The sequence below is a fragment of the Carcharodon carcharias genome, chromosome 2 (assembly GCF_017639515.1).
Source record: "Carcharodon carcharias isolate sCarCar2 chromosome 2, sCarCar2.pri, whole genome shotgun sequence".
Classification (NCBI taxonomy): Eukaryota; Metazoa; Chordata; class Chondrichthyes; order Lamniformes; family Lamnidae; genus Carcharodon; species Carcharodon carcharias.
Genome location: NC_054468.1, coordinates 156,475,062 through 156,494,175, shown reverse-complemented (window position 1 = coordinate 156,494,175; position 19,114 = coordinate 156,475,062). Strand labels below are relative to the sequence as shown.

At 42.2% G+C, this 19,114-nt stretch overlaps 1 protein-coding gene across 2 annotated transcripts in view; it reads left to right on the top strand.

The window, feature by feature from the left end:
* Nucleotides 1–19,114, top strand: part of arid1b (AT rich interactive domain 1B (SWI1-like)) — a 947,552-nt gene that overhangs the window by 873,421 nt on the left and 55,017 nt on the right. Inside the window, exons 10-13 of one of the 2 annotated variants that reach the window (XM_041178726.1) lie at nt 1,173–1,285; nt 1,815–1,973; nt 6,497–6,703; nt 13,561–13,765. In XM_041178726.1, the coding sequence (XP_041034660.1) occupies nt 1,173–1,285; nt 1,815–1,973; nt 6,497–6,703; nt 13,561–13,765 (684 nt within the window). The remainder of the gene's footprint in view (nt 1–1,172; nt 1,286–1,814; nt 1,974–6,496; nt 6,704–13,560; nt 13,766–19,114) is intronic. The other variant, XM_041178734.1, reaches the window with a different exon arrangement.

Sequence of the window (19,114 nt, the reverse complement as noted above, 5' to 3'; positions counted from 1 at the left end):
TTTTAAAAATGAATCTATGTAAAAAAAAGTATTTTTCAAGCTTTCAATTTTGTAAATGAGATTGATTTTTTTCCAGTTAAATTGTGAGGGGAAACAACAGCCTGGATTTTCATCAAGTTGGGATGACACAGGAGCCCTTTAAAAATGGCCACCATTCCAGACCCTATTCCCAGGCTGTGCAATTTTCAGGAGTCCCTGTTAAGGGCACAAGCTGGTTTAGGTCAAAACCTCTCACCATGCATTCCCGACCTGGCCAGCTTCGTTGCAGGAATAGGCATGCCCAAGCCCTCCACAGTTTTCATGGAGTCGGGCCAGCTTTTCAAAGAACCGTGGTTCACGGCACCTTAGAGACCCTTCAAAGGTAACAGACACTGCAAGGGTATTAGTACATAATGGATGTCTGGCCCCTCATCCAAGTCTCATTGTGTAGTCTTGGCTGAAAGACAGACATCCATGAAAATAATAAAACACCTGAGCCGAGGGAAAATATTGCTTGATTGACAGGTTCATAGCCTGTCAAGGGGGTCATGAGGTGGCATGGGGAGCATGTGAATGCTGGAGGGCCTTATTCTTTTTATGTTCACTGGGACAACGCCCCACAAAACTGAGGCGGACCTTTTAAACAGCCTATCTTGGCACTTGGCAGCCCCTGTGCTGCCTCTAACTTCTTTCCCTGGTTGGCTGGCCCGACTGCAGCCCACATCCACCCCACAGCAATGAAGATCCCAAGCATTTGCAGGCACATTCTCCAGAGGTGGGCAGGCAGGCCGAGCCAGGAATTTTCCCTACTCACCTTGGTGATGAATATCCAGGCCTACATATTTACACTGAGTGTAGAACACAAACGTGGTTTACGAAAACTGACTCAAATTTACAACTGATGTGAATTGTATTTTGTGTATGTGCATTCTGTATCCCTGAATAGATTGGAATGTGATTTTCAACAGGTGAGGAAATATGTACAGGGAACAATAAAACTACCTTGTCAACTTTCTTTTAAAAATATTTTTCCATCCTTTTATACTCTCGGTTCTAAAAGTTTTATATTGGTTTATTGGAAGCAACAGCTACGTGTGTTTATCCCTCTGTTAGTTTCCAGTATTAAACTTGAATGAGATTTGCACCTGCATTTCAGGATTAATTTTAGTTCCCCAAATTGTTTATACACATAGCTTCAATGGGCCTCGGAACGGACATCATGACGCAGGGCGATTCCAAACTGCAAGTACCTCAGAAATTGGAAGTCAAAGAAGAAGGTCCTCCTCCAACTGAGACCAAGTCTAAGGTATTTCTCCAGCACGGATGGTGTTTGTTCGGCTGAACAAGTCTGCTCTGTTACATCATTTGGTTTTCAGCCTCTGTCTTCTACCTTCTGCATGCCATTTCCATTTACGTGTCCTATTCCTCCATTTCAAATGGATCTGAAAGTTATCAGTTCTAAAGTCACTTAAAGCAGCGGTAAATTTGGCTTTAAGGTGTTAGAGAGGCGCTTGCCTGGTTTTATAAACTGCAGCCGTTTTCTCTGCCTCTTTGTCATGGCTTCCTTGCTGCAGCAGCAAAGGCACTTGGTATTTTGCTTTTCTGGTTTTTTTGTAAAACTGGGTAAATGACTTCCTTCATGGGGTAAACTCAAGTGCTAAGCATCTCATTTAAGCTTAAAATTAAGCATGGTGGCTCCAGCAATTTTCCAAATTTATACCAATTACAAATGTTATGTGACTGTTTATACCTGTAAGTTAAAGTTGATTTAACATTTTTTCTTCTTTTGAATGAACCTTGCCCTACCCTTGTTGTACTTTGTCCCGCTACCACAGGATAGCTACAGCTCTCAGAGTATTTCTCAGCCCCCTACCTCAGGCAACCTTCCAATCCTTTCCCCCATGTCCCCAAGCTCTACTAGCATCTCCTCATTGCATGGAGATGAAAGTGATAGCATTAGCAGCCCAAGCTGGCCAAAGACTCCGTCAAGCCCTGTAAGTGGTGCTGTTTTATTAACCTGTATGTTTTGTAATGTTTGTGTGCTATGTTGAAAATCATTTAAAACAGAAAAAATGTGTTTGAAATCCCCTTGTAACCTTTAAAATGTGGTAACAGCTGAATAGCGATTAGCTTTCATGATGAATGGTGTTGTATATAATTCCTTCCCAGGAGAGAATGGCAGTCAGTCATAATATTAACTATGGACCACCATATATGCAGAGACTTTTCCCAAGGTGTACAGACTGGAGGCTTGGAGAAATGCTTTTGACTGCATGAAAAAATGTGAATGTTCAACTGACCTAAAATTCTACATTTTTTAAATTTGAAACCTTTTTCATCATTTGTTTAGTGTAATTATTTATAGATATAACAAATGAAAATATATAAAAATGGTTATATTCTTCTAAATTATCATCATGTCTCCTTGTCCTAGGGGACTGTAGAAAAAAGTGACTTTTCAAATTTGCCTGTAGTCTATAGAAACCAGACTTAATAGCATAAATGTTGAGATCCAGCTCCAGCTTTAAGTCTGCACTCAAAAGATCATTGTTAAAGCAGTGAATCTGAGATGCACTTCCTATCCCCTTTCAACTACATTACAAAGGAACAGGAGTAGGTCACTCTGTCCCTCAAGTCTGTTCAATCATTCAGTTAGAATATTGTTGATCTGTATTTTAACTCCATCTACTCACCCTGATTCTGTAACCCTTAATGTCCTTGCCTGGCTAAAACTATCAATCTCAGTTTTGAAATTTTCAATTGCCTTAGCCTCAACAGCATTTAGGGCAGAGAGCTTCAGATTTCACTGGCCTTTCTGTGAAGAAATGCTTTCTGACATCATCCCTGAACAGCCTAGTTCTAATTATCAGGTTGTGCCCCCTTATCTTTGGCTGTTCTACCGGAGAACATAGGGCAGAATTTTTAGGTTGGCGGGTCTGGTATCAGCCAGGGAACGGACCACCGACTGTGATAGGCCCCGGAGCGCGATTTCATGCTGGCGGGCCGATTAACAGCCAGCCAGTGTGAAGTGCGTGCTGAGAAGCTTAGCGTTGCCGGGTTAGGGGCAGGAGGAGAGCAGGTGCTGATGTCAGTGCAGGCATGGTAGCGCTGACAGATAGCTCCCTGAAGGCAGAGAACCTCCTCAGGGAATTAAAGACCTGAAAAGCATTAAATGAAGTTTTTAAAATCAGGAAAAAATGTTCAAGCATCACAATCAGTCACCTAAACATATGTGATAAAAGTACTCTCCATAGATATTTATTTTTCTTTCATTTAATAACGGAAACCTCATCCTGCCCTTGGATGAGGTTCCATGAAAAATGCAAAGTCCGCCTGGCTGATTTGCCCATCCACCAACTGTAAAGATGGACAGAGCATGAAAAATTGGAGACAATTGCGCCTTTATTGTAGGTGGGTGCGCTTCCAACTCTTGCGCTCGCCTGCTGACCGCAATATCGCACGAGCACAGGATGATGTTGGGACACTCGCCCAACGTCATCTCACATTTTCGCATCCAATTGGGTCAGGCATGCGCGCGCCCAATCAGCGTAAAATTCTGCCCATAGTTTATTTCTATCTACCCAATCAACATCTTTGATTATCATAAACACTTAAATTAGATCAACGTTAACCTTCTATACTGGGGGCTGGGTGGGGGGCCGGGGATGGAAATACAAGCCTAGTATATGCAACCTGCCCTCGTACTTCCAGCCCTAGCATCATTCTGCACAGCAGCCCCTCTAAGGCCAGAGTATCCTTCCTGGTATGGAAAGCAGAAAACGTTGAATGCAGTACTCCAGCTGGGGTCTGAACTGAGGCCTGTACAGCTTTAATGTAACTTCCAGCCCTTCTGAGATAAATGCCAACATACTATTGGCTTTTTCAATTATTTTTGCTTTTAGTGATTTCTATACATGGACTTCTAAATCCCTGTGTTCCCAGCTTCTCACAATTTAGAAAATACTCTGATCTATCTTTCTACAGTCCAAAGCAGATGACCTTACACTTCCCCATATTGAACCCCATCTGCCGCAATTTTAACCACTCATTCGATTAAAAGTGTCTCATTGCAACATCCTGCTCCCATCTGCACTAGTTATTGTGATGCATTGTCAGCATACCTAAATACATTGCTCCCTCTTTCTCATCCAAGCTACTTATAAATAAAGTGAAAAGTTGAGGCCCTAAGTTCCCTTGGGTATATCACTAATCATATCGTGCCAATTTTAGCACATATCTGTTATCTCTACTCCCTCTCCTACCTCCTAACAAATTTCCTATCCAAACCAGTAGGTTGTGTCCAATTCCATTCTTGTTAATTGTCTTCTGTGAAACCTTGTTGATTGCCTTCTGGACATCCATAATGTATGTTGAATCAATTTTAGAGTTCCAGCGGCTCATTGAGTAAATATACTTCCTAATCTAGCACTGAACTGTACGGAACAGATGATCAAAGTTTTGATTTCCCAGCCTGGGCTGTGATAGTTGATGCTAACTGTGGCTGCGTTTTGGGCAACCCAATTGGATGTAGCCCATTGAACTGGAGGAAGACAAAACCAGCCAGGGTCTCTGCTGCACAGGGGTTAGTGACCCCCTCTGGAAAGTGCACATGTGTATACATTACGAATAATTTGAGTTAGTCACAGCTCTAGTACTTTCCACGCTAACAAAACTTGCTGATCCTCACCATTTAGCCGCACTTGTAGAATAGTCACTTGAAAGAGGTAGCACCATCTGAACTGAATCCCTGCAGAAGTTGGTGCCTTCTGGAGAAGAGGGAAATCAATTTTGTCCAGGTCTAAATTTTACAGTCTTACATTAGTAAGTTTTGAAGTGTTTGAAAATATTCAGGATGAACTGAGACAGCCCTTTGTTTTGGAGAAAAGCCTATATGCCATTAAGGGAGAGAGCACATTTGGAGGAGATTGTGCTGATTAAACTGTATTAGTATGTTGTGTGTTTATATAAATGTGTGTGTTGAGCTTTCAGTTTTTTAAAATAGCTGTATATTATTCTGTTAATTAATGAATATCATCAAAATATTGCATAATCAGCTTCATAACTTCAACTTGTTTTTAAAAGTAATGTTTTTAATGGTGCAACTCCCTGAAACAAAAAAACATTCAGCAGTAGAAAAACATCGAAGAATATTTTGGATTTACAGCTTGGATTAATCTCTTCACCAGCTAAAACTACCTTTAAGTATAGGAGATGTAGGCATTTTACTCTCTGTCCCTGTAACTGGTTCTGATTGGTCCAATATTCTATTGCAGTTTACATGAGAGAGCATTCAATCTTCATTTCACTTCTCATTCATTACTAATATTGAGAATCTAAATGAAATGGCAGAGGTGAAATTGGCCTTCAGCGGTAGCTCAAAATGGGCGATAGTGAATTGGCAACCTTTCTTACACTGCCCGCTTTTCTTTTCCATTGACTTCACTTTCACCCTTTTCTGCTCTCTGAAGAGTAATTTTATCCCCCTGGTGTGTCCGCAAAGCAAAATCTACTACCTGACCGCAACAAAGCAAAGATGCTGTGGTATTTTTAGGTCTAGTAATTTTTAGTGCAAAAATGAAATCATAACTTAATCATGTTCATCCTGTAGCATGATTCATTACTATTTTATACCTTTAATTTATCCAATTTTGCCTATATTCAAGTACTTCATTGTTAGATGATTGCCTTTCGATGCCTGACCATTCTATAAAGATACCTTGCGGCAAGGTGACAGCCCAGATCTGGTTTTAGTTGGGGAAAAATTGCAAGCTGTGCCAAACCAAAGAAGTGCATTATGTTCCATGTTGTTAATTCACAAGTGACTCATGCAATCATAAGAATATCCAGTGATTAACAAAGGCCATTTAGCCTAATGTAACTGATGTGTTCACAGTAGTGGACCTCAGAATAAAGAGGTCCAAATTGAAAAAACTGAAGTACAAAAGGGTTATGCTTCCATTTCATCTAGAATGATGATGTAATCCATATCCAAATCATAGTTTGTTACTCTTATTAGATCAGGTGGCCACAGTGCATGCCTGACCAAAAAAAAATCAACATTGCATTTACCTTAATTGACCTAGCAGATCAGAACTTCAGCTCAGTGACAAAAAAAGGTTTTAATAATGTTAGGAGCATTTTCTGTTGTGATCTGAAACTAGGGAAGCAGTTTGGGGATAGATATGACCTAGACTGAGATGGTTAAATTTGTAACTGCATTTGATGGTAACAGTATATTATTAGATGATGAACAGGTATAGAGACATAAGTATTTAAGATTTTTGTTTGGCCTGTGGCCCCACACCCAAATTATTGAGCTCTAAAGTTCTGATTGTTACACTGATGAAATGTGAGAGCTTTGAGCATTAAAATGGAAACACAAGAATAGACTGTTTACTTGATTTCTGCCAGAACCAGTAGCCTTCATTACTTGCTGTTGTTTTTTCAAGGAGTAAGACCATTTTTTGTAATTTGAAAAATGACTTATTTCCTGCTTGATTGTGCCTGCTCATTGCAGAAATCAAACTCTTCCACAACTGGTGAGAAGATAACCAAGCTGTATGAGCTGGGGAGTGAACAGGAACGCAAGACGTGGATAGACCGTTATCTGTCCTTCATGGAGGAAAGAGGAACACCAGTGGTCACTTTACCTGCTGTGGGCAAGAAGCCATTGGACCTTTACCGACTTTACATCTGTGTTAAGGAAATTGGTGGTCTGGCACAGGTAGGCACTGAGCAATACAGTTAGTCTTTTGGTGGTTCAGAATTATTTGTTGGTTAGGTTTTGGCTGATATTTGGACTTTGTTGCTATGAAACATGCATTTTGCGAATTGATGCAAGTTTAACTTGTGGAGAAATGGCTGTCCATTAATTTGAAACCTAACTAACAGTGCAACAGTAAAACATTCAAAATGTTTCAAAGAATCTTGTTGCAGTATAGGAAAAGGGCAAAATATAAAGGCTTGTTTTGCAAATGTTGCCTGGCTGTTTGACCACTGCATTAGTATCTGCATGCAGGTAAATTTCGCTGCATTCTTGTAGTCTCACTGAAGTAAAAAAAAAGGCATTATGCAAATTATAGCCATGCTATTATTTTTGTTGTGCATCTGTACCTACTAAGAATAACCTCTGTTGTAGGGTGGCCGAGTGGGACTATTAGCAATAGAGTTGAACTGCAGACACTTCTTAGGTGGAAACATTTAGTTTATTTAGAATGTATTCAGTAGCAAATATGTGTGCTTTCAACTCCAACTCTATCTCCACACTGACTGCAGAGGTGGCCCATGCTACTCTCCTATTGGTTACTACAAATCATGTGATCCCTCCAAACAAGTGTTGTTCTTAAAGGTACATCACACACTAAATAAAACCATAATTAATACATCCCTCCCCCTTTAACTTGGCTATACATATTATGTTTACAGGCACATATTTTTCAGGACAACATAATATTTACACTGGGTAAGGAATTTACAAGTTCAGTCTTTCAGGTGGTTTACTAGTACATGTGGAACGTTGCAGCTCCACAACTTCAGGTTCTTTGTCAGGAAACTCCTTTTCCGGAGTTGCCTGAACATCAGGTGCTTTGGTGGGCACTTGCAGTTCTGTATCCTCAACTCTTACAGGAACATCAGGCATGTCAGTCCTGAGTTGAATATCCTCAACAGGAAACGTAGACCTGGTCATGATCACTGATGGAACCATATCCTGATGATTTGTCTTTCTCTTCCTTAAATGGTTCACATGTTTACGGATGATCCTGCCTTCCATCTCACATGGTAAGATAGAGGTCCACTTACTGCATTTAATTCATCCACTAACCACTTTGGTCCTTCCCCGAAGTTTTTAACGTATATCGGCTCTGACACAATAAATTTCCTCTCACGAGTATGCCAGCCATGCCTATTTTTCTGGCTTCCCTATCTCCTTTCCATCTTCCCCTCTAAATTCAGCATTATTAAGCTCAATCTCATCCTGAAACAGTGTTTCAACAATAACTCCGCAGGTGTGGCACTTGTTGTTGTATCAGGGGTAGTCCTGTAATGAAAAAGAAAGCGTGCTAGCTTGGTTGCCAAGGAATCACCAGCTAGCTTTTTCACATCTGTCTTGAAGGTTTGAACTGCCCTTTCGGCCAGTCTGTTTGAGGAAGGGTGGTATGGTGCAGTTTTCACATGAGTGATACTGTTGAGGCTGATGAACCGTTGAAACTCAGCACTACAAATGCCGTGCCAGCATTCTGATAGTTTGTTATCAGAGACGACTACTTCCGGTAGTCCATGAATGGCAAAACACTCTCGTAATTTCTCAATTGTAATGCCTGACGCTGGTGACTTCACCTCATATACGTCCAACCATTTTGAATGGGCATTGACAATGAGCAGAAATGTTGTCCCCAGGAAAGGCCAGTGTAGTCAATGTGTAACCATGCCCAGGGTCTACCTGGCCACTTTCATGGGTGTAATGGAGCTGTCACTGACAACTTTTGCAGTTGCTGACATTGCAAACAGTGCTTTACTAAACTCCCTATTTCGCCATCCATCCCAGGCCACCATAGATAGCTGCGTGATATGGTCTACATTTGGGAAATTCCTGGATAGGCACTGTAGTTCAACAAAAAGTGGCTCACTTCCCTTTGGAGGAGCTATCATTCGTGCTCCCCACAATAGGATGCCATCCTGGCTGGTTAGTTCATGCCTTTTGTTGAAGTACGATTTTATTTCATCAGATATGGGCTCCATGACCAAACATGTAGCACTTTCTCTTGAACTTGAGATCGGACTGGGTCTTGATTTGTCCAGTCTCTGATCTGTCAAGCACATACCGGCGAGGAATCTAAGAAATTTAACAGTAAGACAAGTTCCTGTGGAACTGGGACGTGCTTATCATTTTCTTGTAAAGGCAAATGACTAAGGGCTTTGGCGTTTGTGGTTTGAATGCCAGGCCTATGTAGGAAAGTGTATTCATATGCTACCAGAATTAAGGCCCGATTAGTATTTCTGTATCATTTTTCTACATGCCGCATTCTTTCTAGTGCAGACTTTAATCTCAGCCGCCTTTTTGACTTCAGGCAAGCTCAACTTGACTGAGCTCAGTGGCTGAGGCTCCCAAAATTTCATTATCTGGCTGCTCCTTGGAAAATTCTGGGACTTTTGCTTCCAAAGCCTCTTTAGTTTCATTTAGCTGATTCTTCAGCTCTTCCATCTCTCTTTTGTATTCGTTTGCTGCCTCCTGGGAAAATTGAACATTGTTGTGTCTTCTCTGCCAACTGATTCTTCAGTTTGTTCAGAGAAGTGCTGAATTCTTTCTTGGTCTCTTCATATTTTTCCAGAGGTACAAACTTTGACCTGAGGTAATTTTGTAATGTGTGAAGGTCTTTCAATATGTTTTCTTTCTCCATGCGACAGTGTCCTTCTGTATTTCTTACATATATCATATCTATCACTTATCTTCTTTATAAGTTTATGGTACTCTCCATTCCTTAATCCTGCATCCCTTAACGAAAATTTTAACCTTTGGGAAGAAGGGTGGGAAAACTGCCAATGCCATTTTAACACAAATAATTTTTTGTTTTCTAAATTCCTATCCCCTGACGTTAATAGCCCCTCTTTAATTTCTTTAGTAAAAAAGTTAGGTTTCATGAAAGGAATAGTGGCCAGATTGTGTAAATTGTAAAGCCATAGGTTTTCCAAATGGAATAGCCTTGTCATATTCCATGTCCAGCTTCATTTGTGCTTTCTTCATCGATGGCCTGCTTAACATTTCACTAGACACTACATCCAAACTGATGAAGTGATTGACTCCAGCTATCTTACAGGGAAGCACTACCCTTTTTAAAGATTTTAAAGTATTATCATCTCCAAATCTAAAACTGGTAGGACTTTCAAATTCCTCGACCTTATTCCCGTCCTTGTCATTTAAGGAGTCCAGGTAGCATTCTAACCAGTCTATTCCACACACTGTAGGCGTGGATCCACTATATAGCACCACACAATTGAAGGACTCTGCAACCAAGACATTCATCACCGGGCTGAAACTTCTTGTAACTAATACACTGCCCTCTCTTTGGTCAATATGTCCATCATCATCTTCCCAGTCTTCTGTCTCATGTCTAATTTCGAACATATTATATCGTTTAGGACAATTCATTGCATAATGGTATTTTGAATCTCATCTAAAGCACTGATAAAATACCCTGGCATTTTTGGGGTTCATCCTTTTGTTGTCATTTCCCAATTCTTTTCTCCTGCCATAATTGTCAAAGGTGTTTCTGTCCTCATTGTTTCTAGTTACAAATCTCCTTTTGTACTGACGCCTGTGTCCTGTTTCTAGATCACCTCTCCATCCCCTTAACATTGTATCCTCTATTTTCTGTCTTACCACCAAATGACCCATTTGCACCATGAACACTGCTGGAAAGGAATGTTTTCCAAGGAATTTTCTTAGAGCTTCTGACACTTGTTCTATTGTGTGTATCTTTCCGCAAATTTAACTCCTATCAAAACTAGAAGTCTTTCCATATTCGATACATTGGCACAGTTTAGTAACTTAAATGCCAGCACTGATTGGGGAATTCCCATACGATTTTTTGCAATCTTGCATATAATCTCCTCAATTCCAGTATGTAATCTTCTATGGAACTATCCTCCAACTTTCTGAATTTGTCAAAATCTGACCATGCCTTGTAGGCATTTAAAACGTCACCTTTTTGATAAATCCTATCCATAAAATCGAATAATTTTTCCAAACCTTCATCCATGCCCAAATGCTCAGGCTCCAACTCTGAAAGCACTTTGCATCTTGTTTTGCTTTCATACAGTAGCGAAAGTGCCAAGGCCATTCCCTGTTTTTTCTTTGGCAAGGACGTAACCCATGTACACATGGTTACGTCATTCTTCCATTGTTCATATGGTTGGCGTTCAGAAAACATCGGTGGGTTTACCCCCATACTGTACATTTTGTTCAGCCATTTTTTTTAAGTGACTCCAAACCACTCTTCCCTTAAAGTAAACTCTAAATACAGTCTTTTGTCTGAAGAAAGCTTAATTTCCCATCTTTTACTTACAAGCAACAATTATCCTCTGCTACCACTGTTAGAGTTCCAATAGCTGCTTGACAATAAAGATAAAGATTAAGACTGACTTCTTCAAACAGAATTTAATTCTGGTGCATAAAACTCTACAGGCTGCTTTTTAAAGAAATTGCAGTGGAAAGTGTAAGAGACCTGGGTCATTCTTCAGCTGACAGCTGGTCACTGTAGGTCAGATGATTACTGCTGAATTAATGTGCATGGACGCCCCAGGTTCTGGACACAATGTGACAAACACCCCAAACAGTTGTAGTTGGTAGAAATGCCGTATTTCAGTTTTGCGGCGTAGCTAATTTTGTGGGCAATAACTGATTACTTTGGTCATCTGGATTTTTTGATCCAGCGTAAATAATCATCGATACTCCAACATAAATTGGTCATGGCTGCAAACCGTTATGCTTAAAATTCCATGACCTTCAGTATTATTTTGTTTGAATCTGGGCAGAAATACACCAGAAACATGAGGCCTAAATGCCTTTTTTTATGAAATCCTTAAAGATCTCCCAGCTATATTAATTAAAAATTTATTGAGGAATAAATAATAATATTAAGATAAAACTGGAAAGGAACACCCCTTCCTCCATAACTTTGAAGGTCAGATTTTCCAACCTTTTCACATGGGGGGCCACATTTCATAATTTTTCTCACTCAAGCGGCTAACGAGCAAATTTGGAAACATACGAACATATGAGCAAGGAGCAGGAGTAGGCCATTCAGCCCCTCGAGCCTGCTCTGCCATATAATAAGATCATGACTAATCTCATAGTAACCTCAAATCTGCATCCCGCCTACCCCCACTAACCTATCAACCTTACCAAGAATCTATCCACCTCTGCCTTAAAAATATTCAAAGACTCTACTTCCACTGCCTTTTCAGGAAGAGAGTTTCAAAGACTTATGGCCCTTAGAGTGAAAACATTTTGCCTCATCTCCATTTTCACTGGGCGACTCCTTATTTTTAAACAGTGACCCATAGTTCTAGATTCTCCCACAAGAGGAAACATCCTCTCCACATTCACCCTGTCAAAACTTCTCAGGCTCTTATACGTTTCAATCAAGTCACCTCTTATTCTGTTCAACCTGTTCAACCCTTCCTCATAAGACAACTAGCCCATTCCAGGTATTAGTCTGGTAAATTTTCTTCGAACTGCCCCCAATGCATTTACATCCTTCCTTAAATAATGTGACCAATACTGTACACAGTGCTGTAGCCATGGCCTCGCTAGCGCTCTGTATAGCTGAAATATAACCTCCCTACTTTTGTATTCAATTCCCCTCGCAATAAATGGTAACACACTATTAGCTTTCCTAATTATTTGCTGTACCTGCATATTAGCCTTTTGCGATTCATGCACCCAAATCTCTCTGCATCTCAGAGCTCCACAGTCTCTCACCATTTAGATAATATGCTTCTGTTTTATTCTTCCTGCCAGAATGGAAAGATAAAGCTTAGCACAACATTAAACGTGAATTTCAAAAATAAAGCCGAGGTGTGAAACCTGCCGAGCAAAACTATCAACTTGCCGAGCAAAAAAGAAGTCAAAGCAATAAATTGACAATTTTTTAAAGAAATAATAAATAAAGATAACTATTAGAGTGTGAGATGGTAAGAGTGTGTGTGGCCACTCACTCACCCTCACCCATTGTGAGAGTGGGTGAGAGTGCAAGTCGGTGTGTGACGGTGAAGGAGAATGAGAACCCTGAAACTGGGCATAAGCAAGACACACATTCACATGCTCGCTCCCGCTCTCTCTCTCTCACACACATACACACACACACACACACACACACACTTTCCCTTCTCTCACTTTCGCACTCACACACTCCCCTCTCACACACCCTCCACTCCTCACTCTCACACACTCCAGTTGCCCCAGTCTCACCCCTTGTCCTCCCACCCCGCTCTCACACTGTCTCCCTCGGGCTCTGTTATCGCTCTGGGCCCCACTCTCGCTCTGGCACTCTGGGCCCCCAGACCCTGGGGCCCTGCTATCCCACCCACAACCACCCCCCCCCCCCCCCCCCCCCCCCCCCCCCCCCCCCCCCCCCGATCTAAACTCATTCAAGAGAACACAAAGTCAGTTGCCTGTTTCCTCCTAACCCTTCACCCAAAAAGTAGGGAACCTCTTGTTTACACCATGCCAACTAGTTAGTCTGATCAAATAGGGCAGTACGCATTTAGGTCGGTCAAAGTTTTAGGCAGCTGGAGTTTGCAGTTTTTCATGTTGTGACTATTGAGCTTTAAATCCTTTTTAGTCCTTTTGTTGCACACCTCCTCTCAGCCCCAGCCCAATCCAATTCCTAAAGTTCCTTCTTTGAAGATGCTTTGGACCCTCAAAACTGAGAAAAGCTGTTTCGGAAAGCTGAAGTACACAAAACTTATCAGTTGAATATTGTCATTCGGATTCTACTAAATGATTTATCATGGAGGTATGCTGAAAGTATTTGACAATATTCAATCAGATTCTCATTAATTTTCACATAATCTCTCTAGGTTAATAAAAACAAAAAATGGCGCGAACTGGCAACGGCCCTGAGTGTAGGCACATCAAGCAGTGCAGCCAGCTCACTAAAGAAGCAGTACATTCAGTACCTGTTTGCCTTTGAATGTAAGATTGAACGCGGAGAGGAGCCCCCTCCTGAGATCTTCAGTTCTGCTGAATCCAAAAAACAGCCCAAGATACAACCGCCTTCTCCTGGTGAGTACTGGCTAGCACTGGGTTTCTGGTAAAGTTCAATTGTTTTCACTGTGTTGGCATAAGTACATGTTGTTTGTAAACTACGGTGATAAAGCATTTGAGCTGCCAGCTTCTTGTAACTCTTGCTTACTTGTTTATTGACAACTTGTATTTATATAGCTCCTTTAATGTAAGACGATGTCTCAAGGTGCCTCAGAAGCATTATAAAGCAAAGGTTGACACTGAGCCACATAAGCAGATATTCGAGCAGATGTCCAAAGGCTTAGTCTAAGAGGTAGATTTTAAGGACAATCTTAAAGTAGGAAAGAGAGGTAGAGGGGTTTAGGAAGGGTATTCCAGAGCTTAAGGCCTAGACTGCTGTAGGCAAGGCCTCCAATGGTGTAGCAATTAAAATTGGAGATGCACAAGAGGCCTGAATTAGAGGAGCACAGATATCTCAGAGGGTTGTGGGGCTAGAGGAGATTACAGAGCTGGGGAGGGGCAAAGCCATGAAGGCATTTGAAAGCAAGGATGAGAATTTTAATAAAAATTCAATGGGGTACCGGAAATGACAATGGCAGTCTCAGCCCTGTCGACCCTGCAAAGTCCTCCATAATAACACCTGGAGGCTAGTGCCAAAATTGGGAGAGCTGTCTCACAGACTAGTCAAGCAACAGCCTGATATAGACACCCTCACAGATTCAATAAAAATCTGCAATTAAAAGCCTAATGATGATCATGAAATCATTGTCGATTGTTGTAAAAACCCATTTGGTTCACTAATGTCCTTTAGGGAAGGAAATCTGTTGTCCTTACCTGGGTCTGGCCCACATGTGACTCCAGACTCATAGCAATGTGGTTGACTCTTAAATGCCCTCTGAAATAGCCAAGCAAGCCCTCAGTTGTATCAAACCGCCACAAAGTCACAAAAAAGGAATGAAACTGGATAGACCATCCAGCCAGAACCTATGCAATAGAAACGACAATGGCAATCTCAGCCCTGTCGACCCTGCAAATTTCTCCTTCCTAACTGGGAGCTTATGCCAAAATTGGGAGAGCTGTCTCACAGACTAGTCAAGCAACAGCCTGACATAGTCATCCTCATGGAATCATATCTTACAGATAATGTCCCAGACACCACCATTATAATTCCTGGGTACATCCTGTCCCATTGGCCGGACAGACCAGCAGAGGTGGTAGCACAGTGGTATACAGTCTGGAGGGAATTGCCCTGGGAATCCTCAACATCGAATCTGGACTCCATGAAGTCTCATGGTATCGGGTCAAACATGGGCAAGGAAACCTCCTGCTGATTACCACATACTACCCTCCCTCAGCTGATGAATCAGTGCTCCTCCATGTTGAACACCAAATGGAGGAAGCACTGAGGGTGGCAGCGGCACAGAATGTAATCTGGGTGGGGAACTTCAATGTCCATCACCAAAAGTGGCTCAGTAGCACTAACCAAGCTGGCCGAGTCCTAAATGACATAGCTGCTAGACTAGGTCTGCAGCAGGTGATGAGGGAACCAACAGGAGGGAAAAGCATACTTGACCTCATCCTCACCAACCCGCCTGCTGCAGGAGGGCATGCCGGAGCAACACCAGGCCTATCTAAAAATGAGGTGTCAACCTGGTGAAGCTATGCCACAGAGCATAAAGCAGCAAGTGATAGATAGAGCTAAGCAATCCACAACCAACGGATCAAATCTAAACTCTGCAGTCCTGTCACATCCAGTCGTAAATAGTGGTGGACAGCTAAACAACTCGCTAGAGGAGGAGGCTCTGCAAATATCCCCATCCTTAATGATGGAGGAGCCCAGCACATCAGTGCAAAAGATAAGGCTGAAGCATTTGCTACAATCTTCAGCCAAAAGTGCTGAATGGATGATCCATCTCAGATTCCTCCAAAGATCCCGAGCATCACAGATGCCAGTCTTCAACTAATTTGATTCACTCCACATGATATCAAGAAATGGCTGACGACACTGGATATTGCAAAGGCTATGGGCCCTGACAATATTCCAGCAATAGTACTGAAGACTTCTGCTCCAGAACTTGCCGCTCCCCTAGCCAAGCTGTTCCAGTACAGCTACGATACTGTCTTCTACCCGGCTATGTGGAAAATTGCCCAGGTATGCCCTGTACACAAAGCAGGGCAATCCAACCTGGCCAATTCCCATCCCATCGGTCTACTCTCAATCATCAGTAAAGTAATGGAAGGGGTCATCAACAGTGCTATCAAGCAGCACTTGCTTAGCAATAACCTGCCCACTGATCCCCAGTTTAGGTTCCGCAAGAGCCACTCAGCTCCTGACGTCATTACAGCCTTGGCTCAGACATGGACAAAAGAGCTGAACTCCCAAGGTGAGGTGAGAGTGACTGCCCCTGAAAACAAGGCCACATTTGACTAAGTGTAGCATCAAAGAGCCCTAGCAAAACTGGAGTCAGTGGGAATCAGGGGGAAAACTCATGGCTGGTTGGAGTCACACCTAGCACAAAGGAAGATGATTGTGGTTGTTGGACGTGAATCATCTCAGCTCCAGGACATAATTGCAGGAATTCCTCAGGGTAGTGTCCTCGGCCCAACCACCTTCAGCTGCTTCATCAATGATCTACCTTCCATCATAAGGTCAGAAGAGGTGATGTTCACTGATGATTGCACAATGCTCAGTACCATTCGCAACTCCTCAGATACTGAAGCAGTCCATGTCCAAATGCAGCAAGACCTGGACAATATCCAGGCTTGGACTGACAAGTGGCAAGTAACATTCGTGCCACGTAAGTGTCAGGCAATGACCATTTCCAACAAGAGAGAATCCAACCATCACTGAATCCCCCACTCAACATCCTGGGGGTTACCATTGACCAGAAACTGAACTGGACCAGCCATATAAATACCGTGGCTACAAGAGCAGGCCAGAAGCTAGGAATCCTGTGATGAATAACTCACCTCCTGACTCCCCAAAGCCTGTCCACCATCTACAAGGCACAAGTCAGGAATGTGATGGAATACTCCCCACTTGCCTAGATGAGTGCAGCTCCCACAACACTCAAGAAGCTTGACACCGTCCAGGACAAAGCAGTCCGCTTAATTGGCACCACATCCACAAATATTCAGTCCCTCCACCACCGATGCACAGTAGCAGTAGTGTAAACTATCCAAGATGCACTGCAGGAATTCACCAAGGCTCCTTTGACAGCACCTTCCAAACCCATGACCACTACAATCTAGAAAGACAAGGGCAGCAGATAGATGGGAACACCACCACCTGGGAGTTCCCCTCCAAGTCACTCACCATCCTGACTTGGAAATATATTGCTGTTCCTTCACTTTCACTGGGTCAAAATCCTGGAACTCCCTTCCTAACACCACTGTTGGTGTACCTACACCACATGGACTGCAGCGGTTCAAGAAGGCAGGTCACCACCACCTTCTCAAGGGAAACTAGAGATGGGCAATAAATGCTGACCCAGCCAGCTAAGCCCACGTTCCTGAATGAGTAAAAAAAAATCAAGCATTGTTTAACCCATATGGTCAGTGAGCACAGGTGTGATGGGTGAATACAACATGAATAGCAGAGCTTTGGATAAGTTTGGGTAGATTGTGGGTGCCAGTCAAGTGCTTTGGAAAAGTCAAATCTGGAGGCAGTAAAGACATGGATGAGAATCAGCAAATGAGCTAATACAAGGGTGGAGTTGGGTGATGTTATGGAGGTGGAAATGGTGTGTTAGTGATCATGCCAATGTGTGATACGAAGCTCATCTCAGGATCAAGTATGACACCAGGGTTGGGAACAGCCAGGATTCAGTCTGACACAGTTGCCAGTGAGAGGGTTGGAATCAGTGGCTAGGGGAGGGTGTTTGTAACAGGGACCAAAGAGAATGACCTTGGTTTTCCAAATATTTAATTGGCAGAAATTTCTACTCAGCGCACTGGTCAAGCATTTTGATACTTTAAAGATAGCGGAGAGAGGTGGTAGTGATGTAGAGTTGTGTGCCTTCAGCGTGCGTGTGGAAACTGATGCTGTGTTTTCAAATGATGTTGCCAAGAAGCAGCATGTCAATAATAAATAGTCCGTGTGGACCATCAGAGGTACTGGCACAGCAGCAGGGAGAAAAGCCATTATTACAGATAATTCTCTCAACGTTTAGATAGAAAAAAATGGAACCAGCCAAATGCAATTCCCACTCAACTGAAAGGCAGCGGAGAAGTGGTAAAGGAGGATGGTGTGGTCCATCATATCAAAGGCTGCAGACTGGTCAAGAAGGACTAGGAGGGATAGTTTACAGTCACAAAGGCTGTAATTTGTGACTTTGGTAAGAGCTGTTTCATTGTTACGGCAGGACGGAAAACTGAACAGACTTAGACATGGAGTTCCGAGGTCAATGGGCATGGATTTGGGAGGCAATAGTACGTTCAAGGACTTTGTAGAGGAAAGGGAGGTTAGAAACACAGAAGGGTGCAAGGACACTGGGTCAAGGGTTGGGTTTTTTCAGGAAAGTGGTGATGACAACAGATTTGGAGAGGGGAACATTACCTGAAGAGAAAGAACTAAAATTGTATGCACACTTACATTCTTCCTCAGACTTCAATCAGGAAAATTATAATGAAGCATTTGTAAACTATGTTCTCTTTGGAGCTCATGTCATCACAGAAGTTGAATTAATTGTACTTGAACAAAGATTCAAGATGTCATTGTATATGTGTGTGTGTCGCCGTCCCCATCCCCAGTGGAAACACTGTTTAGAGTCTGTGCACTATAACTCTTTTGAGTACAAACCTGTTTCCATCTGTTTCAGATGAAGTTACATTGTTTCATAGTTTGCTATAGTGAGATTTGAACTCTTGATACTCTTTTGAGTAAACCTGTTTCCATCTGTTTCAGATGAAGTTACATTGTTTCATAGTTTGCCATTGTGAGATTTGAACTCTTGATCTGGGGGTTACAAACCCAGTACCATAACCACTTGGCTATTTAGGCCAAGCATCAGTCTGTGCACTATAAATATACATGATTGGAAACAGGTATTATGAGTTGCAGGTGCAGTGGTGGGCTAGGCTATTTTGGCTCCATGAAAGGGTTTCCTGCTGTGGAGTCAAGGGAGAATAATAAATGTGTACTTTGTTTTCTTGTTAACACAACACTGACACCTGCTGCATCTGGCCATGCTTCAAAACACATAAGGAATTCATATTCAATGAGATGAATGTGATGGAACAAATAGCTGATGTTTTCATGCATTTTGTAGTGGCTCCTCATTTGAAACAAGCCCATTTCTTCACAGAAAGCACGTCACATACAAGCTGCAATCCACAAGTTCTTCCTTCTCAATATCTGAACATCTTTTCAAGATATCCATTAAAAGA